Source organism: Ranitomeya imitator, chromosome 4, assembly GCF_032444005.1.
Source record: "Ranitomeya imitator isolate aRanImi1 chromosome 4, aRanImi1.pri, whole genome shotgun sequence".
NCBI lineage: Eukaryota > Metazoa > Chordata > Amphibia > Anura > Dendrobatidae > Ranitomeya > Ranitomeya imitator.
Window position 1 is genome coordinate 688,727,805 of NC_091285.1, and position 25,948 is coordinate 688,753,752.

The 25,948-nt window shown below is 42.7% G+C and overlaps 1 protein-coding gene across 1 annotated transcript in view; it reads right to left on the reverse strand.

Annotated features, from left to right (window-relative positions):
- Positions 1-5,920: 5,920 nt before the first annotated feature.
- EFNB3 (ephrin B3) overlaps positions 5,921-25,948 on the reverse strand; it is a 127,409-nt gene continuing 107,381 nt past the window's right edge. The window contains exons 2-5 of the mRNA XM_069767429.1: positions 20,281-20,576; positions 15,656-15,748; positions 9,116-9,214; positions 5,921-7,382 (exon numbers count right to left, since the gene is read on the reverse strand). Coding sequence (XP_069623530.1) covers positions 6,994-7,382; positions 9,116-9,214; positions 15,656-15,748; positions 20,281-20,576 — 877 coding nt within the window. The 3' untranslated portion in view covers positions 5,921-6,993. The remainder of the gene's footprint in view (positions 7,383-9,115; positions 9,215-15,655; positions 15,749-20,280; positions 20,577-25,948) is intronic.

Below are 25,948 nucleotides of genomic sequence, written 5' to 3' on the forward strand. Positions count from 1 at the left end.
ATTCGGGGGGTGGTTGTGCTTACAGGGGCGGCACAGGTTGGCATCGTACCCAAACCTTCCTAATATAGGAGCCGAAAAGGCCCTCTCCTCATTATAGGAGACCACCCAGGGGACACACAAGCGGCTGAACTGCACAAGGGTCCAAAAGGCTCAGGGGACACAAGCAAGATCCGACCATCACTGCGCCGGACCACCGGGGATCTTACCATGAACCCTTCCATTGCTCTAGACCACCAGGGATCTTACCATGAACCCTTCCATTGCTCTAGACCACCACAGATCTTACCATGAACCCCTTCACTGCTCTAGACCACCAGGGATCTTACCATTAACTCCTTCACTGCTCTAGACCACAGGGATCTTACCATGAACCCCTTCACTGTTCTACACCACCACAGATCTTACCATGAACCCTTCCATTGCTCTAGACCACCAGGGATGATACAATGAACCCTTACATTGCTCTAGACCACGGATCTTACCATTAACCCCTTCACTGCTCTAGACCACCAGGGATCTTACCATTAACTCCTTCATTGCTCTACAGCACGGATCTTACCATTAACCCCTTCACTGTTCTACACCGCCAGGGATCTTACCATTAACCCCTTCACTGCTCTAGACCACCAGGGATCTTACCATTAACCCCTTCACTGCTCTAGACCACCAAGGATCTTATCATTAACTCCTTCACTGCTCTAGACCACCAATGATCTTACAATGAACCCTTACATTGCTCTAGACCACAGATCTTACCATTAACCCCTTCACTGTTCTACACCACCACAGATCTTACCATTAACCCCTTCACTGTTCTACACCACCAGGGATCTTATCATTAACTCCTTCACTGCTCTAGACCACCAATGATCTTACAATGAACCCTTACATTGCTCTAGACCACAGATCTTACCATTAACCCCTTCACTGTGCTACACCACCACAGATCTTACCATTAACCCCTTCACTGTGCTACACCACCACAGATCTTACCATTAACCCTTCACTGTTCTACACCACCAGGGATCTTACCATTAACCCCTTCACTATTCTACACCACCAGGGATCTTACCATGAACCCTTACATTGCTCTAGACCACCAGGAATCTTACCATGAACCACTTACATTGCTCTAGACCACCAGGGATCTTACCATTAACCCCTTAACTGCTCTAGACCACCAGGGATCTTACCATGAACCCTTACATTGCTCTAGACCACCAGGAATCATACCATGAACCACTTACATTGCTCTAGACCACCAGGGATCTTACCATTAACCCCTTACATTATTATTATTATTATTATTATTATTATTATTATTATTATTTATTATTATAGCGCCATTTATTCCATGGCGCTTTACATGTGAGGAGGGGTATACATAATAAAACAACTTACATTGCTCTAGACCACCAGGAATCTTACCATGAACCACTTACATTGCTCTACACCACCAGGGATCTTACCATGAACCCTTACATTGCTCTAGACCACCAGGGATCTTACCATTAACCCCTTACATTGCTCTAGACCACCAGGAATCTTACCATGAACCACTTACATTGCTCTACACCACCAGGGATCTTACCATGAACCCTTACATTGCTCTAGACCACCAGGGATCTTACCATTAACCCCTTAACTGCTCTAGACCACCAGGGACCTTACCATGAATCCTTACATTGCTCTAGACCACCAGTGATCTTACCATTAACCCCTTCACTGTTCTACACCAGAAGGGATCTTACCTTGAACCCCTTCATTGTGATGTTACAATTAACCCATTCACTGCTCTAGACCACCTGGGATGTTAACTGTAACCCCTTAATTGTCTTAAGCAATCAGAGATAACACTATTAACCCCCTCCCTCCCCTGGACTGACAGAGATGTCAATATTGACCCCTTCGCTGCTCTAAATCATCAGCCTCTTACCATTAACCCCTTCACTATTCTAAGATCACTGGGGACAGGGTGTATTTTTTTTAATATCTTTTGAGCGCCCCAGACTAGCAGGAATTGTGTTATTAACCCATTCGCTTTCCAAGAATATTAAACGTGTTATCATTAACCCCTTCTATACCCTGTCAGGGAGCTTTTATCATTAATCCCTACCCTGCCCTAGACCACCCGGGATATTACCAGTAACCCCTTCACTGCCATGGACCATCAGGGATGTAACCATAATTGCACTATTACCCTTAACCACCTCTTTACTACCTTAGACCACTGGGAATGTTGTTTTTTATTAACCCTTTCACTGCCCTAGACGACAATGGATATTATCATTATTCATTTGATTTTGTAGAGAAAATGATTCAGTTTCAACATGTAGCAGTTTAAATACATTGCAGGGTCCCCCAACCACTTTTTTTATTTTGTTTTCATACATTAAAGTTATTTTCTTCACACAAAACATGACGTAAATGATAAAATGTTATCTGCCAGTAATCACCACTAGGGGGAGCTCTCTGTATGTCAATTATTACCACTAGTCAATGGACCTATAGAAGGGTCCCCAGTGGGGACTACAGGCGACAACTATGGTGGCTCATCTGACACATACCCATCTTCAACATCTAAGTCTAAAATAAAAATTTGCATGCAAAAAAAGTTAATTTTTGAACATTTTATTACATTTCATGAATTTATTATTTTTAATGACAGACGAAACAAGTTCTTTATAAAACTTTTAATTACCGTTCCACAAAGAAGCCAAAAAAATAATAATAATAAAAAAAAGATTTCCCCCCTTTTGAAAAAAAAGGGAGTAATGTGCTAATTACAATTCCAAGGCGCTAACAATATTCTAATTAGTTCATAAATTATCTCTAATGACAACTCTTTTTTTAAAAAAACCAAAAAACATCGCCATCCTAGAATTTAAATCATACAAAAAAACTATTTTTTTTATTTTTTTGTTTAAAAAAAAAATTTCTACAAATAAAAACGTGTAAAATTATTTACAGAATATTTTTTTTTTTTGTTCTTTGTTGAGAGGGGAAGGGGTTAATACAGGCATCAAAGGCAACGAGAACACGGAAATCCAAATGATTACGATATTTAATCAGGAATTATGGAATCCTGGCGAATGAACACATCACAAACCTCTCGGCGACTTCGTTAGATAGAATATCGAAGAAGAAGAAAAAAACTAAAAAAAAAAAAAAAAAATAGAGGGCGGCTATTTGAAAAATTATGAAAACGGTGTTGGACACTGGTGGAGCTCCGCCAAGCTAGGTGGTGTACCGTTGGTGGAAAGACCTGAGCTTCTAATGCATTTTTTTTTTACAAGACGTTAATGTGTTGGCCATTTTGGAATATGAGGCTCTTAAAGGGGACCTGTCACCACATCATAAGCCTCTAGTTTTTGCACCTATTCTATTCTCCCTGATTCACTGAGTATTCCAGTTTTTGTTTTTTTAAAATCCGCCTTACAGGTCCAGAGATATTGGCCATTTTATTTAGTGATACTTTTTATGGTCTTTTCAAAAGGGGTGGTGCTTATAGGATAATTATGCAGCGCAACCTAAAGACACCCCCCCAGAGAGTCCTACAAGCCACACCCCTTGGTAAACAGAAAGCTTAGCTCTGAATATAAAGACCCATATCTCTGGAACCGTAGGGTGGATTTTAAAAAAACAAAAGCCGGAATACTCAGGGGAACAGCGGGAATAAAATAGGATCAATAACTGACCACTTTTTGACCTGGTGACAGAACCCTTTAATTAGGATAAGGCAAAAAAAGGATCATTAGACCCAGACAAAAGTCCGATATAATCACGTCAAAAGCCTGAGATTCTTAAAATGGGATATGATATTTTAAGCCAGGCCTGGACAAGGCCTTATTACTTGTGCTATGAAGGGTCCATGGAAAACACCTATGTACATGTGAGGCGGCCATTTTGTAAGTGGTAGCTGCATCCAGTCAATGAGCACATAACATTTAGTGATTACAATTTTGAATTCTAATAATTAAAATATTTCATTTTTCGTGATTTTTTTTTTTTTTTTGGTTTTCTTCCAGAATAAATTGGTTCATCATCCTATAGGTGGCAAAATGGCAACAATCATATGTAGGTGATATTCCTATGCTGGATTTTTTTTTTTGGTTGTATAACTTTTTTCTCTCAAAATTTGTTTTCATTCATGATTTGGCACAATTAACTCTGTTCATGATATCTTTCACATTTTTTTTTAATAAAGAAAAAATATACCTTAGTCTATGGGCAAAAAAACGCATAAAATATGGCGGCTTTTACATGTAGTTTAGAGTAATTGTAAAAATTTAAAAAAAACATTAAAAATAAGTCTCTTTCCTTTTCAGAATTTAAAAAAGAAAAAGAAAATAAAGCTAAAAATTATAATAAAAACAGAAAACGTAGCTGTTGAATATTCACAATAATATAGCCAGAGAACTAAAGCATAGCATTAAAAAAAATAAGTTTTGAGCGTAATAAATATATATATTTTATACAAAGTACTATATAAAATATATTTTACACTTAAAACTGTCAAAAGAAAAAAGTAAAAAGAAAAAAGACAATTTTCACCCAGATTGTAATCATTGGAAAAAAAAAAAAACAACAAAGAAAAAACAACCCTCCAAGCGTTTTGTCTGATTGAGCCCTATCATTACAAGACAGCGAAGAACAATAGCTTACAGATCACGGATCGAACCTAATGACATCTTCTCAAAAGGCAAAATGTGAACCAATTCCTCCAGATTTCGGACGCTGATGCTGATAATAGCTGCCGAGACTTTTTTTTGTTTTTTTTTTTAGAGAAGCTTTGAAAAAAGTGCTGGTTTCTTTATTTTTTTTTCCGTCTTTTTTATATAATTTTTTTTCTTTTTTTTTCTTCACATTAGGAGAATATATATATATAAAAAAAAAAAAAATCAAAAACAGGACAAAAAACTAAAGCTTGTAAAAATCGAAGAAGTACGATAATATATTAAATAAAAATGCGTCGGCGGTAACTGGCATCAGTGGGTACGCCCTTTTTTATTTCTTTCTTTTACATTAGGAATATAAAAGAATAACGAAAAACAGGATAAAATGAAAGCAAAGAAGTACAATAATATTGTAAAAAAATAAAAACGGGAAAAAAAAAACCCCCTAAAATGCGTTGGCGGTAACTGGCATCAATGCGTACGCCCTGTTTTTATTTCTTTTTCTTTTTTTTTATATTCATTATGAATATAAAAGAATAACGAAAAACAAGATAAAAATAAAAGCCAAAAAAAAGTACGATAATATTTTAAAAAAATAAAATAAAATGGAAAAAAATATTAAAATGCGTTGGCGGTAACTGGCATCAGTGCGTACGCCTTTTTTAAAATTTTTCTTTTACTTTAGGAATATAAAAGAACGAAAAACAGGATAAAAATAAAAGCAAGAAGTACAATAATATTTAAAAAAAAAATAAAAACCAAAAAAAAACAACTAAAATGCGTTGGCGGTAACTGGCACCAGAGGTTACGCCCTGTATCTAAAGGGCTTAGGCTACATGTCTTTTCCCATATATAAAAGTGGGATTATTTAATGGGATTTTGAAGTCGTCCCGTGACGTCTTATCCCTGGTAACGCAAACTGCGCGGTAATAACCCGACCTGTCGCTTCCTATCAAAACCGTACATACGACCGCGAACAAAAGGGTCTTTATTTGGCCTCATGTCACCATTTTTTTTTTTTTAACAATAGCGTCCGATTCTCAGGTTGGCGTGGGAGATGAAGTCTGCTTAATTTTCACAGGCTATGATTTCATTCGAACTGGGTAGGAGACCGTCGTCAAGTCTAAAAATGGACCCCCCGCCCTGTCCGGCCCTGCCCGGACCCGTCTTTTATCAAGAGTATTTACTTGTGAAGCTGACATCTTCAAATATCTCTCTAAATGCTGAGCCGTAAAAACTACATCTTGTTTTTTTTTTTTATATCGTTCATTTTCGTTCCCCGTCTCCCTGGCGACCGACACTTTAATGCCATAGCGAGAAGAGAGAGAGAGAAGCCGACACGGAGGGGGAAGGAGAGACACTGAAGAGCGACTAGTCCCAATCCGTCACCATGGATACCGGGCCTAGCTTAATTACGCTCAGCTTTCCCCCTCCTCGCTTCCCTATATCTCTCTCCTGTGCCCCCCTAGTCGAGGTGCTATATTTCAACATGTCCCGACGCGCGGCCACAGTTGGAGCCGTGTATGAGTGTTTTGGGTTTTTTATACACCCCCCTCCTCCTTTAAACCTGAAATTTCACTTCACAACAATAGACAGAAAGGACTCGTGGTGCGTTTCGGTGACCTAAGACGCACACAATGAAGGTACAAGACCCCAAAAATAAAAATTCAGGAGTGGGGTGGGGGGGTCATTCCTTTTGCCTACATTCGAAAGGCACCAGGGAGACAATATATATTTATATTAAAAAAAAAAACAACAACAAAAAAACAGTCATAGGGTCGTAAATCTTCAAAGTCATATTTCGAAATGAGGGTGAATTCTATTTTTTGAGCACTCATCGGTAGGAAGGGGACAGGAGAGAATGGTAAAGGCGATTCTTTAAGGCTTTAGGTTGGAAATTTACAAAAACAGAAGAAAAAGAAATCCAATAACAGAGAACGGCGGCCATTTTGATTTGTTGTCCTCGTCTCTGAGCACTATTCGATATATCTTTAGAAAGGCCATACTGGCACTCTTGGTTCCCTGCCTCCCCCCAATTTCCCAAGCCAGCGAACAAATTGAGCACTTGCGAGGCTTTTGGATTTTTCGCACTGGACCCCTCCAAGGGTTCAACCGCACTCGATATGGGGTCATGGGGGGAATACGGCAGGGTGCTTGGACGGCAGGGGCACATATGGGGCAATACAGACTTCCCTTTCATAATGTCCTGCACCCCATCTTTTAAATATCCTACAATAAGCCCCCACCCTCCATACTGAAAAGAAAATTTTAAAAAAAAGAAACTATAGGGGTAAGAAGCCGAAGATGGCGGCATTTTTCATACTTTATAATAGATATTGGCCGGACTCTGGCTCGCCATGTCCTGTACAATGTAGACGGGGTGTCCATAGTCTCCGCTGACCTTTTCATAGTGGGGGCAGAATGCGCCGCCTTCTGAAGGCCGCAGGGGCATGATGATGTCACTGGGCTCGTGGCCGTTGTTGTTACCACCTCCTCTCTTCGGAGATGTTATGGACCCTAACGACAAAGGTGGATGCCTGGTGTCACTGTGCTTGGCTTGGCGACGTTTGTGGCACGCCCAACCCACAACTCCGAAGACGAGGAGCAGGAGAACCGCACCACCAGCTGCTCCCGCCACCAGAGGCACATGGGAGTTAGGGAGCGGACCATTCTCGCCAGTCTTGGTGGCATTGCCGGACGTGTCTCCTGAGAAGATAGAAAAACGGGGCAAAGGATCAGGGCAAATCATACAAGAAACTACAGATATAATCCGCCTCCTGAAGGGGGACGTCATAGATATCCCAGTGTCCAGTACGGTGGTGTTATTAATAGGGTGGTCTTATTATTATGGTGGTCTCATTACTACAATGTTCTCGTTAATAGGGTGGTGTTATTATTACGGTGGTCTTATTATTATGGTGGTCTCATTAATACAGTGGCCTCTAATGTTAGCCGGTCTCATCATTACAGTGGTCTGATTATTATGGTGGCCTCATTATTATGCTGCTCCTATTATTATGGTGGTCTTCTTGTTACAGTGGTCCTATTATTATGGTGGTCTTATTATTACGGTGGTCTCATTAATACGGTGGCCTCTAATGTTAGCCGGTCTCATCATTACAGTGGTCTGATTATTATGGTGGCCTCATTACTATGCTGCTCCTATTATTATGGTGGTCTTCTTGTTACAGTGGTCCTATTATTACAGTGGTCTTATTATTACCATGGTCTTATTATTATGGTGGTCTCATTAATACAGTGGCCTCTAATGTTAGCCGGTCTGATCATTACGGTGGTCTCATTATTATGGTGGTCTCATTACCACAATGGTCTCGTTAATAGGGTGGTGTTATTATTACGGTGGTTTCATTATTACGGTGGTCTTATTATTACGGTGGTCTCATTATTATGGTGGTCTCATTAATATGGTGGCCTCTAATGTTAGCCGGTCTCATCATTACGTTGGTCTGATTATTATGGTGGCCTCATTATTATGCTGCTCCTATTATTATGGTGGTCTTCTTGTTACAGTGGTCCTATTATTATGGTGGTCTTATTATTAAAGTGTTGTCGTTATTATGGTGGTCTTATTATGAAGGTAGTCTTGTTATTATCTTGTCCCATTATTACGTTGGTCCCAGTACAGTGGAGGACATATGAGAAGGGGGCCCCTGAACAAGGACCGTAAAAGGGACCCTCTTTGTGTCTATGACAGAACTTGCTGATTTAGAGATGACGACAGTGGACCCCCTTATCTCTTGGGCCCCTGTGCAGATGCACACATTGCACCACTGATATGTGCACCTCTGTCTCAGTATCATGGTGGTCTAATTATTACGGTGGTCCAGTTATTACGGTGGTCTCCGCTATTCTACCTCCTCGCCCGGTTTCTTTATTGCTGCAGGCGCTATCACTTGGATTTAAATAAACTGCTTTAATTAAGTCTAATTAAACAGATCGAATCTGCACTTTAACTGGCGGAACGTATTAAATCAGCTGAATGCCACGGGTGGTGGGGTGCGGACGGGGCGGTGGGGCTGCGGTCTCCTGGAGGATCTAGACATAATAAGTGTCTCATCTCCTCGCTTTCAGCTCCACTGTCTTCCTTCTGTCCAAATTGCCGACTTTATTAAAGAATATCCTTCAAACTGACAGCTCAGTGGTTCCCTGTCCTGTGCCGGAGAACCTGCCGCGCGCCCTCTCGCCCCAACGCGGTCTTGCCTTCATTGCCACAGAACCGGTTAACCCTTCACTTCCCTTACTATTCTAAGACCTTTCCCATGGACTCTACTGCCAGTGACGGAACAAGCATGCCATGGGATGTGGTAGGGTTGTGTTATGGCAACTGGTTGGGGATCTATAAACAGGAGAGATCTCCAGCTTAAAGGGATATATTCCATCACCTTACTATATTGAAAAAGTGAGGACGTGAAACACACCTGCAAAGTTTGGGGAGTCCAGGTTTGGTACTGACGGAAGGAATCCTGAATCTTTATCCCTTCCTGAAGGTCGTCGCGGATGGTTTACTCCATCGGGACCTTGAAATGAATGAGAGTGAGCGGTTAATTAGTCATTGAATTTCTGACTATGAGAAGAAATGAGGGTGTATCACTTTAAGAGAAGGCGAGAAAGCATAGTGGAGGATATGACTCCAATGTAAATGAATACGGTAAGGAAACACGGCACTCAGTAGATATGAGGGTTGGCGGTGCTCAAGTAGGGTGTCCACCCCGTATATTAAAGATGAATGAAACTTGGCACTCAATTTTTGAGAAGAAAAGCTTCTTAGTTTATTGATGCATCCAGACAAACAAAACCGCTAAACGTTTTCGGTCCACACCGGACCTTCGTCAGAGCGTTTCTTAGACATTGACTGGATGAGGAAGCTAATGAGCCTGAATGAGCGTCAGCCAGAGCACGGGATATAGGAGCTGCAGTCTGCTGCAGGATCACAAAGGAAGGTGAAGCGCCAGAGGAGAGGCACAAAGCCTGGAGGGAGTAACGGCGCTGGATCCTGAGCGCTAGTAGTGCAGAGCAGAGGAGAGCGTCGCTCTCCTCTGCTCTGCATTACTAGCGCTCAGGATCCAGCGCCGTTAGGCGCTTCACCTTCCTTTGTGATCCTGCAGCAGACTGCAGCTCCTATATCCCGTGCTCTGGCTGACGCTCATTCAGGCTCATTAGCTTCCTCATCCAGTCAATGTCTAAGAAACGCTCTGACGAAGGTCCGGTGTGGACCGAAAACGTTTAGCGGTTTTGTTTGTCTGGATGCATCAATAAACTAAGAAGCTTTTCTTCTCAAAAATTGAGTGCTAAGTTTCATTCATCTCCAATGTAAATGAAGTTTTAAGTAATGACCTACAAATATATGTAAATGTGGTCACTATGCATATGAATAAGAGGGGACATCGAATTAAGAAGACTCCAACTGATACCTCTCATCATCTCCAGAGCATCAAGAGGATCCTCATCCTCAGCTTAAGAGGCCGCAAAATAATAAAAATACCATCCAGAGTCTCTGCAAGTTATTCCACCCTCCAATCTGTGAGGAAAACTTCTCCACTGCGGCAAAAAATCACGTCCTTCTTATCGACCCCTCTACTCTGCTATCATTACTACAACCATCATCTCCAGTTATTGGTAACATCCTCATCATACCATCATCATCTCCAGTCACTGGCCTCATCCTCATCATACCGTCATCATCTCCAGTCACTGGCCTCATCCTAATTATACCTCCATCATCTCCAGTCATTAGCCTCATCCTCATCATACCTCCATCATCTCCAGTCACTGGCCTCATCCTCATCATACCATCATCATCTCCAGTCATTAGCCTCATCCTCATCATACCTCCATCATCATCTCCAGTCACTGGCCTCATCCTCATCATACCTCCATCATCTCCAGTCAATAGTCTCATCCTCATCATACCTCCATCATCATCTCCAGTCACTGGCCTCATCCTCATCATACCATCATCATCTCCAGTCACTGGCCTCATCCTCATCATACCGTCATCATCTCCAGTCACTGGCCTCATCCTAATCATACCTCCATCATCTCCAGTCATTAGCCTCATCCTCATCATACCTCCATCATCTCCAGTCATTAGCCTCATCCTCATCATACCTCCATCATCTCCAGTCACTGGCCTCATCCTCATCATACCTCCATCATCTCCAGTCATTAGCCTCATCCTCATCATACCATCATCATCTCCAGTCACTGGCCTCATCCTCATCATACCATCATCATCTCCAGTCACTGGCCTCATCCTAATCATACCTCCATCATCTCCAGTCATTAGCCTCATCCTCATCATACCATCATCATCTCCAGTCACTGGCCTCATCCTCATCATACCTACATCATCTCCAGTCACTGGCCTCATCCTAATCATACCTCCATCATCTCCAGTCATTAGCCTCATCCTCATCATACCGTCATCATCTCCAGTCACTGGCCTCATCCTAATCATACCTCCATCATCTCCAGTCATTAGCCTCATCCTCATCATACCATCATCATCTCCAGTCACTGGCCTCATCCTCATCATACCTACATCATCTCCAGTCACTGGCCTCATCCTAATCATACCTCCATCATCTCCAGTCATTAGCCTCATCCTCATCATACCGTCATCATCTCCAGTCACTGGCCTCATCCTCATCATACCTCCATCATCTCCAGTCATTAGCCTCATCCTCATCATACCTCCATCATCTCCAGTCATTAGCCTCATCCCCATCATACCTCCATCATCTCCAGTCATTAGCCTCATCCTCATCATACCTCCATCATCTCCAGTCACTGGCCTCATCCTCATCATACCATCATCATCTCCAGTCATTAGCCTCATCCTCATCATACCTCCATCATCATCTCCAGTCACTGGCCTCATCCTCATCATACCTCCATCATCTCCAGTCAATAGTCTCATCCTCATCATACCTCCATCATCATCTCCAGTCACTGGCCTCATCCTCATCATACCGTCATCATCTCCAGTCACTGGCCTCATCCTAATCATACCTCCATCATCTCCAGTCATTAGCCTCATCCTCATCATACCTCCATCATCTCCAGTCATTAGCCTCATCCTCATCATACCTCCATCATCATCTCCAGTCACTGGCCTCATCCTCATCATACCTCCATCATCTCCAGTCATTAGCCTCATCCTCATCATACCATCATCATCTCCAGTCATTAGCCTCATCCTCATCATACCGTCATCATCTCCAGTCACTGGCCTCATCCTCATCATACCGTCATCATCTCCAGTCACTGGCCTCATCCTAATCATACCTCCATCATCTCCAGTCACTGGCCTCATCCTAATCATACCTCCATCATCTACAGTCATTAGCCTCATCCTCATCATACCATCATCATCTCCAGTCACTGGCCTCATCCTCATCATACCTACATCATCTCCAGTCACTGGCCTCATCCTAATCATACCTCCATCATCTACAGTCATTAGCCTCATCCTCATCATACCGTCATCATCTCCAGTCACTGGCCTCATCCTAATCATACCTCCATCATCTCCAGTCATTAGCCTCATCCTCATCATACCATTATCATCTCCAGTCACTGGCCTCATCCTCATCATACCTACATCATCTCCAGTCACTGGCCTCATCCTAATCATACCTCCATCATCTCCAGTCATTAGCCTCATCCTCATCATACCATCATCATCTCCAGTCACTGGCCTCATCCTCATCATACCGTCATCATCTCCAGTCACTGGCCTCATCCTAATCATACCTCCATCATCTCCAGTCATTAGCCTCATCCTCATCATACCTCCATCATCTCCAGTCACTGGCCTCATCCTCATCATACCATCATCATCTCCAGTCATTAGCCTCATCCTCATCATACCTCCATCATCATCTCCAGTCACTGGCCTCATCCTCATCATACCTCCATCATCATCTCCAGTCACTGGCCTCATCCTCATCATACCATCATCATCTCCAGTCACTGGCCTCATCCTCATCATACCATCATCATCTCCAGTCATTAGCCTCATCCTCATCATACCTCCATCATCTCCAGTCACTGGCCTCATCCTCATCATACCGCCATCATCTCCAGTCAATAGTCTCATCCTCATCATTCCATCATCATCTCCAGTCACTGGCCTCATCCTCATCATACCATCATCATCTCCAGTCATTGGCCTCATCCTCATCATACCTCCATCATCATCTCCAGTCATTAGCCTCATCCTCATCATACCATCATCATCTCCAGTCACTGGCCTCATCCTCATCATACATCATCATCTCCAGTCATTAGCTTCATCCTCATCATACCGCCATCATCTCCAGTCATTAGCTTCATCCTCATCATACCATCATCATCTCCAGTCATTGGCCTCATCCTCATCATACCTCCATCATCTCCAGTCATTGGCCTCATCCTCATCATACATCATCATCTCCAGTCACTGGCCTCATCCTCATCAAACCGCCATCATCTCCAGTCATTAGCCTCATCCTCATCATACCTCCATCATCTCCAGTCACTGGCCTCATCCTCATCATACCGCCATCATCTCCAGTCATTAGCCTCATCCTAATCATACCTCCATCATCTCCAGTCATTGGCCTCATCCTCATCATTCCATCATCATCTCCAGTCACTGGCCTCATCCTCATCATACCTCCATCATCTCCAGTCATTGGCCTCATCCTCATCATACCTCCATCATCTCCAGTCACTGGCCTCATCCTAATCATACCTCCATCATCTCCAATCATTAGCCTCATCCTCATCATACATCCATCATCATCTCCAGTCATTAGCCTCATCCTCATCATACCTCCATCATCTCCGGTCATTGGCCTCATCCTCATCATACCGTCATCATCTCCAGTCACTGGCCTCATCCTCCTCATACCGTCATCATCTCCAGTCAATAGTCTCATCCTCATCATACCTCCATCATCTCCAGTCACTGGCCTCATCCTCATCATACCTCCATCATCTCCAGTCATTGGCCTCATCCTAATCATACCTCCATCATCTCCAGTCATTAGCCTCATCCTCATCATACCTCCATCATCTCCAGTCACTGGCCTCATCCTCATCATACCTCCATCATCTCCAGTCATTGGCCTCATCCTCATCATACCTCCATCATCTCCAGTCATTAGTCTCATCCTCATCATACCATCATCATCTCCAGTAACTGGCCTCATCCTCATCATACCTCCATCATCTCCAGTCATTAGTCTCATCCTTATCATACCATCATCATCTCCAGTAACTGGCCTCATCCTCATCATACCGCCATCATCTCCAGTCATTAGCCTCATCATCATCATACCTCCAACATCTGCAGTCATTGGTCTCATCTTCATAACTCCATATCATCCCCAGAAGCTGGCCTCATATTCATCATACCTGCATTATCTTCAGTCACTGGTCCCATATCCCACATATGTCCATAATTTCCATTCCCTGGAAGCATCCTAGTCATACATCCATCATCCTAGTAGTCATACATCCATCATCTCCGGTCACTGGACCATCTTCATCATACCTCCATCATCACCAATCAATGGTCTCATCATCATACCTCCATCATATCCAGTCACTAGCCTCATCATCATCATCATACCTCTATTATCTCCAGTCTCTTGTTTTATCCTTCTCATACCTCTATCTCCAGTCACTGGTTTTATCATCAATATACCTCCATCATGTCCAGTCACTTGTGCTATTTTTATCATACCACCATCATGGCCAGTTACTGGTCATGGTCAGTTACTGGTCAGCCACCGGCCTCCTCTTTATCATACCTCCATCATCTCCAGTAACTGGCCCTAGTCTGATCATTACTCCATCATCTCCAGCCACTGGCCTCCTCTTTATGATACCTCAATTATCTCCAGTCACCGGTCCCACTTCCATCATCTCCATTAGTTAACTCCATCCTCTTTATAATACCATAATCTCCAGTCACTGGCATCATCATGATACCTTCATGATATCCAGTCACTGGTCCTATCCTCATCATTCCTTCAGTCAATGGTCTCATTATCATTCCTTCATCAACTCCAGCTCTCCAGCCAAACCTCATCGTCTTCATACTACCATTATAGTCAGTCACTAGCTCCATCCTTATCATACCTTCATCATCTCGAATCACTGGCATCATCATCATCATGATACCTTCATAATATCCAGGCACTGGTCCTATCCTTATCATTCCTTCAGTCAATGGTCTCATTATCATTCCTGCATCATCTCCAGCTCTCCAGCCAAACCTCATCATCTTCATACTACCATTATAGTCAGTCACTAGCCCTATCCTTATCATACTTTCATCATCTCCAATCACTGGTGTAATCCTCGTTGTACCTCCATCATCGTCATCATACCTCCATCAGTTCTAATTGCTGGTCTCATTATCATACTTCTATCATCGCCAGGTCTCATCCTCTTGTTATCTCATGATACCTATATCACCTCCAGTCACCGGCCTCATCCTCACCATACCTCAATAATCTCTGGTCGCTGGTAACATTCTCATCATACCTTCATCATTTCTAATCACTGTTCCCTTCCTCCTACTATCTTCATCATCTCCAATTGCTGGTCCCATACTCATCATATCATCATCATCATCTTCAGTGACTGATCCCTGCCTCATCATTCTATTATCTCCAGTCGTTGGGTCCATCCTCATATTATCAATATATCCTCCAGCCATTGCTCCCATTTCTACAAAAGCCCCATCATCTGCAGCCACTGTCCAGTCATCCCCATTGATTTGGAATATATTCTTGTTCCCTTTCTCCTAGTGATACTTCCATGACCTTCATTTTTTTTCCAAGTACTTCGATTTGGTTTTACCGTCCATTGCCGTACCACTAGCAAAAACTCAGGTCACTTTTCTTTTTTTGCCCCATTGACCTTATGGCTACCTATATTCGCTCTTGTGGTGGAATACTTACTCTGTCCAACCTTTAAAGTGACCTTCATGCCTTTGGTCTGACACACCCCACCGCTGAGATTCTCCAACCCTTCAAGGGTACCATCTGAGGTGGCTGAAACGAGATGTTCAGTGGTTACAAAATGTAGAGTGGCCGGCAATAGGTCATGTCCTTAATATCATCATTGAACATAAAAGATTTATTGTTTTATATACAGTATATATTATTATAAAATGCAGCCCGCAACACGATACATTTAAGGTCACGCGTGTACATCTCTCTACATGACTCAACAGAGTAGCAGCCTTTGCTAAGAAGCAATGTAGGCTAAACGAGCTCACTTGTTAACGAGCTCTGACAGCCATCTTGGGTCCTGTTTTATTAAATCATGTCCCCCACTGTCCCTTGTCACGTAAGAAATAGTTCACAGCCAATCAGAAGCCCAAGGTATGGGGGGGGTGGCGAGACGAAGGGTGTAGAATGACATGTCTGTGGGGGACAGAGTTAAGGAAGGCGGAGGGTGGGAAAGCAGGGGGACATAGATATGATGAGAGAGGGGAGAAAGGAAAATGTAGACTGCACAGATGGGTTTACTGTTCTCTCTATAGGGCAATGACTTTATCATGATAACATGTAGGAAAAACCTACATTCTGTAGAAATATAGAAGAGTGTGGACATACATGGGTAAATGTCTCCTGACATTGAGGAATACTGGCTGATGCCTCGGTGGAGCACAGAAATTCAGGAGAATGTTGTGTGCAATATTAAGCTTGAATGATCATTGGTTTACACTGACAATTTTCTCATTGGTACCAAAGGAACACTTCATTAATCATGTTCTTGGGAACTCCTGGTTCCACCAATACTCAAGAGCTACGGGTTGGAAGCTCTTGGTTGCACCAGTGCCTACAAAGTTCAAAATAAACCATCATTCTGGAGCTCCTTGTTCAACTATGACTTGGGAGCTCATAATCAGTCAGTAAACTGAGACATCTGGTTCCACTATGAATACTAAGCTACTGGTGATCCTAACATAGATTTGGAGTTCCTGGTTCCATCATAACATGGGGGCTACTGGTTTAAAAATATCTTTGGAGTTTTTGGTTCTACCATACCTTAGGAGCTTTTGGTTCCACCTTGACTTAGAGGCTCCTGGTTCTACCATGACCTGGGAGCTCTTCGTTCTACCATGTCTTGATAGATCATGGTTCCACCTTGACTTGGATGCTCCTGGTTCTACCATGACCTGAAAGCTCCTCATTCTACCATATCTTGGAAGCTCATGGTTCCACCTTGACTTGGAGGCTCCTCGTTCCACTATGTCTTTGAAGTTCCAGGTTCCACCTTGACTTGAGAGCTTCTGATTCTACCATGACTTGGGAGCTACTAGTTTTACAACAACTTGGGAGCTTCGTGACTTGGAAGCTACTGGTCCCACTGTGACCCATGAGTTACTAGTTCCACCATAATTCTGGAGCCCCTGGTTCCACTATGACTTAGAAGACATGGTCCAAGATTTCCTGGTTCCACCTTTACTTCAAACTCTTATTTTAACTATTATTTTGGAGCATCGGGTCCCTGATTTTAGAGTTCCTCGTTCCACCACACCTTCCACAGTCTTGAGTGCACGGACTCAGACCTTTGAGCACTTTATGTTGAAGACAGGATAGTACAAATAGATATGAAGTCTGAATGAGATCTGTGCAGGAATATCAACCTATATAGAGATGTGTATCCAATTGTTGTTGGGTAAGTATAGGGCTGGGGTCTCAAACTGAATTTCTCGAGGGCTGCAAACCATACGTCTTTTCAAGATTTCCTTAACATTGCACAAGGTGCTGTAATCATTGTGTGTAGGTGATTAAATTATCACCTGTGCAGTACAAGGAAATCCTGAAAACATGACCTGTTTGCAGCCCTTGAGGAATGCAGTTTAGGAGATAATATCTGTCTACAGTAGAGTAGACTTTTTGGGGAGAGGGATCAGGTAGAAAGATGGAAGGGCACAATTATGCAGCAGTGGGACAGTGTAGATCTGTAGTTCAAGGAATGGGTGGATGTTATGACATGATAGAGGTCCCATAGCCACCTGGGCTGTATGTAAGGAATGGTGCTAATGCTTCCCATGAACCCCATGTCTGGATCAACTCCTGGGTGAGAAGACCATGATATTAATGGACACCCAGAAAGACAACTTTTACAAATATTCCCCTTGGACATCCTGCCGGGGTGTTCACTGTGGAAGGGCAATGTGGAAAATTGTTGGGTAATGTTTTATAGGCAAAGACCAACTTTTTTTCTAACTAGTTATGACAATTTTTAGAAATGATTAAGGTCCAACATCGTCACTGCATTCGCCCACAATCCCCCAAGCCGTGTGGTAAGTGGCAGCAGGTGAGTGAGTTTGGTGGCAACGAGGAGTGTCAGAGGTAGATAGGTTCCTCGCGGCCTCTTAGCCCATGTCTCCCCCCCCCAACTCTATTTCTGACCTAAATGTCAGAACTCATTATTTCCGCTCGCTGGCACAGCAAACAAGAGCACCCCGAGGGGAAGTGCAGCAGAGGATGGAGGGAGAGGTTGGCAGGCGAGATGTGCGGGGAGGGGAGCGGCGGCACAAGCGTATTCTAGGAACAGAGAATGGCCAAGGAACGGGGAATGGAAGCTAAGGTGGAGAGTCACAAATGCACTCCCCAGGCGGTCACATATCATAAGGGCCTTGTAAATGGCAAGGGTGTAAATATCGTAGGGATCCACCTTATGGCAGCTGTGGATCATACATGGCAAAAAAAACTCAAGGAGAGCATCTAGAAGACTGGACTACCGCACCTTTGCCAAAAAAAAAGGGTCACGCTCATAGTTACAGATGAGGTAACCTTCTTTGCCTGTGTCCCTATGATAACACATCTGTTCTAGAACCTCAGGGACCATAAACCTCCGGGGGACCAATCACAACCCAGCTGTCACTTTTCCAGTAATAAAGAAAAAATCTGATTGGCTGCTATAAAGTCCAGTTACCCCTAAACAACAGGGAGCTTCCACAGCACTGGGACACGAAGATTATCCATGGGGGTCGTGAAAATGATTGAGAAAGAACGTTTTCACACTTAACCCCTTCAAGGCCAGACGTGTTTTTTTTTCCTTCTCATTTTTGCAAGTTTGTTTTTCCTCCTCTTCAAAGACTCCATAACTTTTTTTTATTTTTCCATTTTTTTTTTTTTTTTCTTGGACGAGTTGTAGTTTTGAAGGACACTTTTCATTTTAGCATATAACGTATTTATAAAGGGGAACAAAAGTGTAGAAAAAAAAAGGAATGAGACAAACAGCCCGGTCAGGACGAATATGGCCATATCCTTTCTGGATATTCTGAACTTTTTTTTGGGGGGGGTCGCCATTTTCTGAGATGAAGTTTTTATTGGTACCATTGTAGAGTAGATATGATATTTTAGTTGCTTTTATTGCATTTTTTGGAGGAGGAGCAGCAAAAATAAATAAATAAATTTGGTGTTTCTATTATTTTATTTTTTTTTTATTTATGGTGTTTACTTTACAGGTTATATAATTTTATATTTTGATAGATAGGACTTTTACTGACAACAATATCAAATATGATTTTTATTATTTTTTTAATATTATAATTATAAATATATATAATTATATTTATTATTATTATAATAGGCTGTTGTATAATTATTACTGTTTGGTATTATATATTATATATTTGTATTATTTATTATTTTGTATTATTAATGAACAGGTTATTATTATATTTATATATGTATTATTACTATTTGTTATCATGAGTTATTATATATTTGTATTTTTTATTATTATTACATTTATTATTTTTACTTTTATTTTTATAAAAAGATATGATATTATTGCTGCATATTATTATTATATTATTGATGTATATAATTACATAATGTATTATATTATTGATGTATATTATTACATATATATTATTAGTGTTTTTGTATGTTAATGTTAACATGTTAATGTTGTATGTTAATATATTATTAATTATATATTTATTATTTGTTTTAAATTTTATTATTTCTGTTTTTAATAATTCTAATTTAGACTTTAGACATTTTTTTTTTGCTTTATTTTTTAGACCTTGTTGTGGATTTATCCAGAGTAATTGATGAAACCCGATGCTGTCATGGCATCCTGCGATTGCGTCATGGGGCTACTGGTGGATGCCCGAAAAGGCAGCTGGTAACGAGCACCTTAAATTCCCCTCTCGGAAGTTGACAGCAACATTTAAGGGGTTAAACAGCAGCAATCTAAGTTCCTCCATATGTTGGTAAGCTGATAGTGTAGCATATTGAATATCTTTTCATTTTATCTAAAAATGTCCAAAATGCTGTGCTGATTTGTTTCTTAATGTATCTTCAGAGAGGTCACTGCTCCGTTTTTCGGATACGGAGATCAAAATTGACCCCATAGATTTGAAGATAAAGTAAAACATATCTGCCCTCGGCCACCACTAGAGGGAGCTAACTGCAGACTGGAGTTATCATAAGATTGTGCACAGAGAGCTCCATCTGGTGGTGACTACAGGGAAATATCTATGTATTTGGATTCTGCATCAGAAAAATGGCTGAAAAGTCATCGTCCATCCTGACCTTACAGAACTGCTCACCGATGATGTAGTAGTCCCGGTGGGATTTGAACTCGTGACCCCACAGATTTGGGCTGTACTCTTGGAATTTGATGGTAAAGCGGAGGTCCTGCCCCGGGCGGTCACAGGTGAGGAGGAGGTTTGGCGTCCGCAGGACAGAACATGTCACTACCTCATCTTCTGTGCCCACCAAATAAAGCTTATAATATTCATAGGGGAATGAGGAGAAGGGTCCTCGGGGTTCAGAGCGGGGGCACAACAAGTCCAAGCGGTCCCCGATCTGTGGGTACAAGACGTAGCCCTCAGCGTCCTGAAATCTGCGGGAGAGAAGAGAGAGGAGGAGAGGTCAGGAGCGTCTGCACAGGCTGGGCGAGCGGAGGACATATATACAGTATATACACCGCAGTATACAGAAGAAGGGAGGGCGCTTACATCACCGAGACCACCCAACAGTAACAGTGATATCACCACAGTGCCCCATAATAGTGATATCCACAGTGCCCCCATAACAGTGATATCCGCAGTGCCCCATAATAGTGATATCCACAGTGCCCCATAATAGTGATATCCACAGTGCCCCATAATAGTGATATCCACAGTGCCCCCATAACAGTGATATCCGCAGTGCCCCATAATAGTGATATCCACAGTGCCCCCATAATAGTGATATCCACAGTGCCCCCATAATAGTGATATCCACAGTGCCCCCATAATAACAGTGATATCCACAGTGCCCCATAATAGTGATATCCACAGTGCCCCCATAATAACAGTGATATCCACAGTGCCCCATAATAGTGATATCCACAGTGCCCCCATAATAACAGTGATATCCACAGTGCCCCCATAATAACAGTGATATCCACAGTGCCCCCATAATAACAGCAATATCCACAGTGCCCCATAATAACAGCGATATCCACAGTGCCCCCATAATAACAGCGATATCCACAGTGCCCCCATAATAACAGCGATATCCACAGTGTCCCCATAATACAGATATCCACAGTGTCCCATAATAACAGTGATATCCACAGTGCTCCATAATAACAGTGATATCCACAGTGTCCCCATAATAACAGTGATATCCGCAGTGCCCCCATAATAACAGTGATATCCGCAGTGCCCCCATAATAACAGTGATATCCACAGTGCCCCCATAATAACAGTGATATCCACAGTGCCCCATAATAGTGATATCCACAGTGCCCCCATAATAACAGTGATATCCACAGTGCCCCATAATAGTGATATCCACAGTGCCCCCATAATAACAGTGATATCCACAGTGCCCCCATAATAACAGTGATATCCACAGTGCCCCCATAATAACAGCAATATCCACAGTGCCCCATAATAACAGCGATATCCACAGTGCCCCCATAATAACAGCGATATCCACAGTGCCCCCATAATAACAGTGATATCCACAGTGCCCCCATAATAACAGTGATATCCACAGTGCCCCCATAATAACAGTGATATCCGCAGTGCCCCCATAATAACAGTGATATCCACAGTGCCCCCATAATAACAGTGATATCCACAGTGCCCCATAATAGTGATATCCACAGTGCCCCCATAATAACAGTGATATCCACAGTGCCCCCATAATAACAGTGATATCCACAGTGCCCCCATAATAACAGCAATATCCACAGTGCCCCATAATAACAGCGATATCCACAGTGCCCCCATAATAACAGCGATATCCACAGTGTCCCCATAATAACAGTGATATCCACAGTGCCCCCATAATAACAGCGATATCCACAGTGCCTCCATAATAACAGTGATATCCACAGTGCCCCCATAATAACAGAGATATCCACAGTGTCCCCATAATAACAGCGATATCCACAGTGCCCCATAATAACAGTGATATCCACAGTGTCCCCATAATAACAGTGATATCCACAGTGCCCCCATAATAACAGCGATATCCACAGTGTCCCCATAATAACAGCGATATCCACAGTGTCCCCATAATAACAGTGATATCCACAGTGTCCCCATAATAACAGTGATATCCACAGTGCCCCATAATAACAGTGATATCCACAGTGCTCCATAATAACAGTGATATCCACAGTGCCCCCATAATAACAGTGATATCCACAGTGCCCCATAATAACAGTGATATCCACAGTGCCCCCATAATAACAGCGATATCCACAGTGTCCCCATAATAACAGTGATATCCACAGTGCCCCCATAATAACAGTGATATCCACAGTGTCCCCATAATAACAGTGATATCCACAGTGTCCCCATAATAACAGCGATATCCACAGTGTCCCCATAATAACAGTGATATCCACAGTGCCCCATAATAACAGTGATATCCACAGTGTCCCCATAATAACAGTGATATCCACAGTGCCCCCATAATAACAGTGATATCCACAGTGTCCCCATAATAATAGTGATATCCACAGTGCCCCATAATAACAGTGATATCCACAGTGCCCCCATAATAACAGTGATATCCACAGTGCCCCCATAATAACAGTGATATCCACAGTGCCCCCATAATAACAGTGATATCCACAGTGTCCCCATAATAACAGCGATATCCACAGTGTCCCCATAATAACAGCGATATCCACAGTGCCCCATAATAACAGTGATATCCACAGTGTCCCCATAATAACAGTGATATCCACAGTGCCCCCATAATAACAGTGATATCCACAGTGTCCCCATAATAACAGTGATATCCACAGTGCCCCCATAATAATAGTGATATCCACAGTGTCCCCATAATAACAGAGATATCCACAGTGCCCCCATAATAACAGAGATATCCACAGTGCCCCCATAATAACAGTGATATCCACAGTGCCCCATAATAACAGTGATATCCACAGTGCCCCCATAATAACAGTGATATCCACAGTGTCCCCATAATAACAGTGATATCCACAGTGCCCCCATAATAACAGTGATATCCACAGTGTCCCCATAATAACAGCGATATCCACAGTGTCCCCATAATAACAGCGATATCCACAGTGTCCCCATAATAACAGTGATATCCACAGTGCCCCATAATAACAGTGATATCCACAGTGTCCCCATAATAACAGTGATATCCACAGTGCCCCCATAATAACAGTGATATCCACAGTGTCCCCATAATAATAGTGATATCCACAGTGCCCCCATAATAACAGTGATATCCACAGTGCCCCCATAATAACAGTGATATCCACAGTGCCCCCATAATAACAGTGATATCCACAGTGCCCCCATAATAACAGTGATATCCACAGTGTCCCCATAATAATAGTGATATCCACAGTGCCCCCATAATAACAGTGATATCCACAGTGCCCCCATAATAACAGTGATATCCACAGTGTCCCCATAATAACAGCGATATCCACAGTGCCCCATAATAACAGTGATATCCACAGTGTCCCCATAATAACAGTGATATCCACAGTGTCCCCATAATAACAGTGATATCCACAGTGCCCCCATAATAACAGTGATATCCACAGTGTCCCCATAATAACAGTGATATCCACAGTGCCCCCATAATAACAGTGATATCCACAGTGTCCCCATAATAACAGTGATATCCACAGTGCCCCCATAATAATAGTGATATCCACAGTGCCCCCATAATAACAGTGATATCCACAGTGTCTCCATAATAACAGTGATATCCACAGTGCCCCCATAATAACAGTGATATCCACAGTGCCCCCATAATAACAGTGATATCCACAGTGCCCCCATAATAACAGTGATATCCACAGTGCCCCCATAATAACAGTGATATCCACAGTGTCTCCATAATAACAGTGATATCCACAGTGCCCCCATAATAACAGTGATATCCACAGTGCCCCAATAATAACAGTGATATCCACAGTGCCCCCATAATAACAGCGATATCCACAGTGCCCCATAATAACAGTGATATCCACAGTGCCCCATAATAACAGTGATATCCACAGTGCCCCCATAATAATAGTGATATCCACAGTACCCATTGTGAGACATGTAATGACTGACAGTCTGCTTTCCTGATCTACATGTCTCACACAGATAACGCCCACCATCATTTATAATAATCCCTGGAGGCAGAGCCTCAGGGAGATCTATGTCCCGCCCATAGATCTTAATACCTCATTTACATATTAAGAAAAATGTAGATTCTGATGTGTAAGACATCGGATCACAAATATGAAGGTGTCATCTTATCTAGCTTCCTATGATCTATGTGCCCATATAGACGGCTCAGGAGCGGGGGTCCTACCGACAGATTTCCTTTAAGACTTTGAATATACAGTGGAATATTCTCATTCACTAACAGCAAGCAGAGATCTTAAAAGGTATGAAATATTGGAAGAAAAAAATATAATGTTGCAGAACTTCACTGAAGCTTTTTTGGGGGAAGGAAGTGGAGCTTACACCATATAGGTAACATATGGGGGGCTGTGGATTGGTCCAATTCTCTCCACTCCCTCAATGGTGATGTAAAGTGGACTAGTCCAGTGAATTGATAGGACAATGATGAAATGACAGGGTAACATCTGGCCATGGCCTGGACTACAGCACCATTTTCTGACCACAGACCATGTTTATGGACCCCGGAGCCCCCACTGTACTGACAGTGAATAATATTGTAGTCTATAATACTACAATGTATAATACTACTGTCACGAATCTGTTGTCAAATGACCTGGGACCAGGCGCTCCTTTCCTGTCCCTAACCCTAGTGGCCGCCCTAGCTTTCCCTGTTCCCCAGGTTACTTCTGAAGGTGAAGATGCCGGGGCCACATACCTTGCCTTATCGCCTAAATCCACCCTCCGTCTGTACCCTTCCCCCACCCAGGGAAGAGGGGAGTAGTTGTACACTGTAGTACACCAATCAGGCTAACAAGGTAACATGAACAGGGGTAACGGAAAAATAGCAAACATACAAATATACTCACACATATAACAGAGGAATGCACCGGGGAGTGGAGGATGGAGGAAAAACCAAAGTAGGAGGAGGGAAGGGAATTATCACACTTACAAAACCAAACAACAGTCACAGATAAATCCACCAGACTCATTCTCATATAACCATAAACTCCTATCCTCCCAGCCATGCAGCATAAGCTAGCACTGACAATGTGTGTCAGTCAGGACCCAGAATATATAGGGGATAGGAGCAGCTAACCGTGTTCAGCTGAGAGCCTTAGCTCCCAGAACTCCCAACATGGTCGATTAACCCCTGTACTGCCAAGAGAAATTTACACCATTTAAAAAAAAAAAGGCAAGGGGTGCTTTTATTCAGCGCAGGAGTCGGAGCAATCGGATGTAGCGGTCTTCTGGCTCCTCTCTGTCGCGGTGACCACGTTACAGTACCCACCCATCTACGAGGAACCTCAGAACCTGGTTTATCAGGGTATTCCACATGAAAAGACCGGATCAGTCTGGCCGTAAGGACGTCAAATGCTGGTACCCACATCCTCTCCTCAGGACGGTACCCCCTCCAATGTACCAGATACTGAAGCAATTGACGGAACTAAACGAGAATCCATGATTCTAAGTTTACATCCACAATGACTGGAGATGGCGGTAGCAGTGATGATACAGAGGAAGCAACGTATTTTTTGAGAAGAGATCGTTGAAACACAATATGGACCCTAAAGGGGAGTGGCAAAGCAAGGCGGAATGCTACAGGATT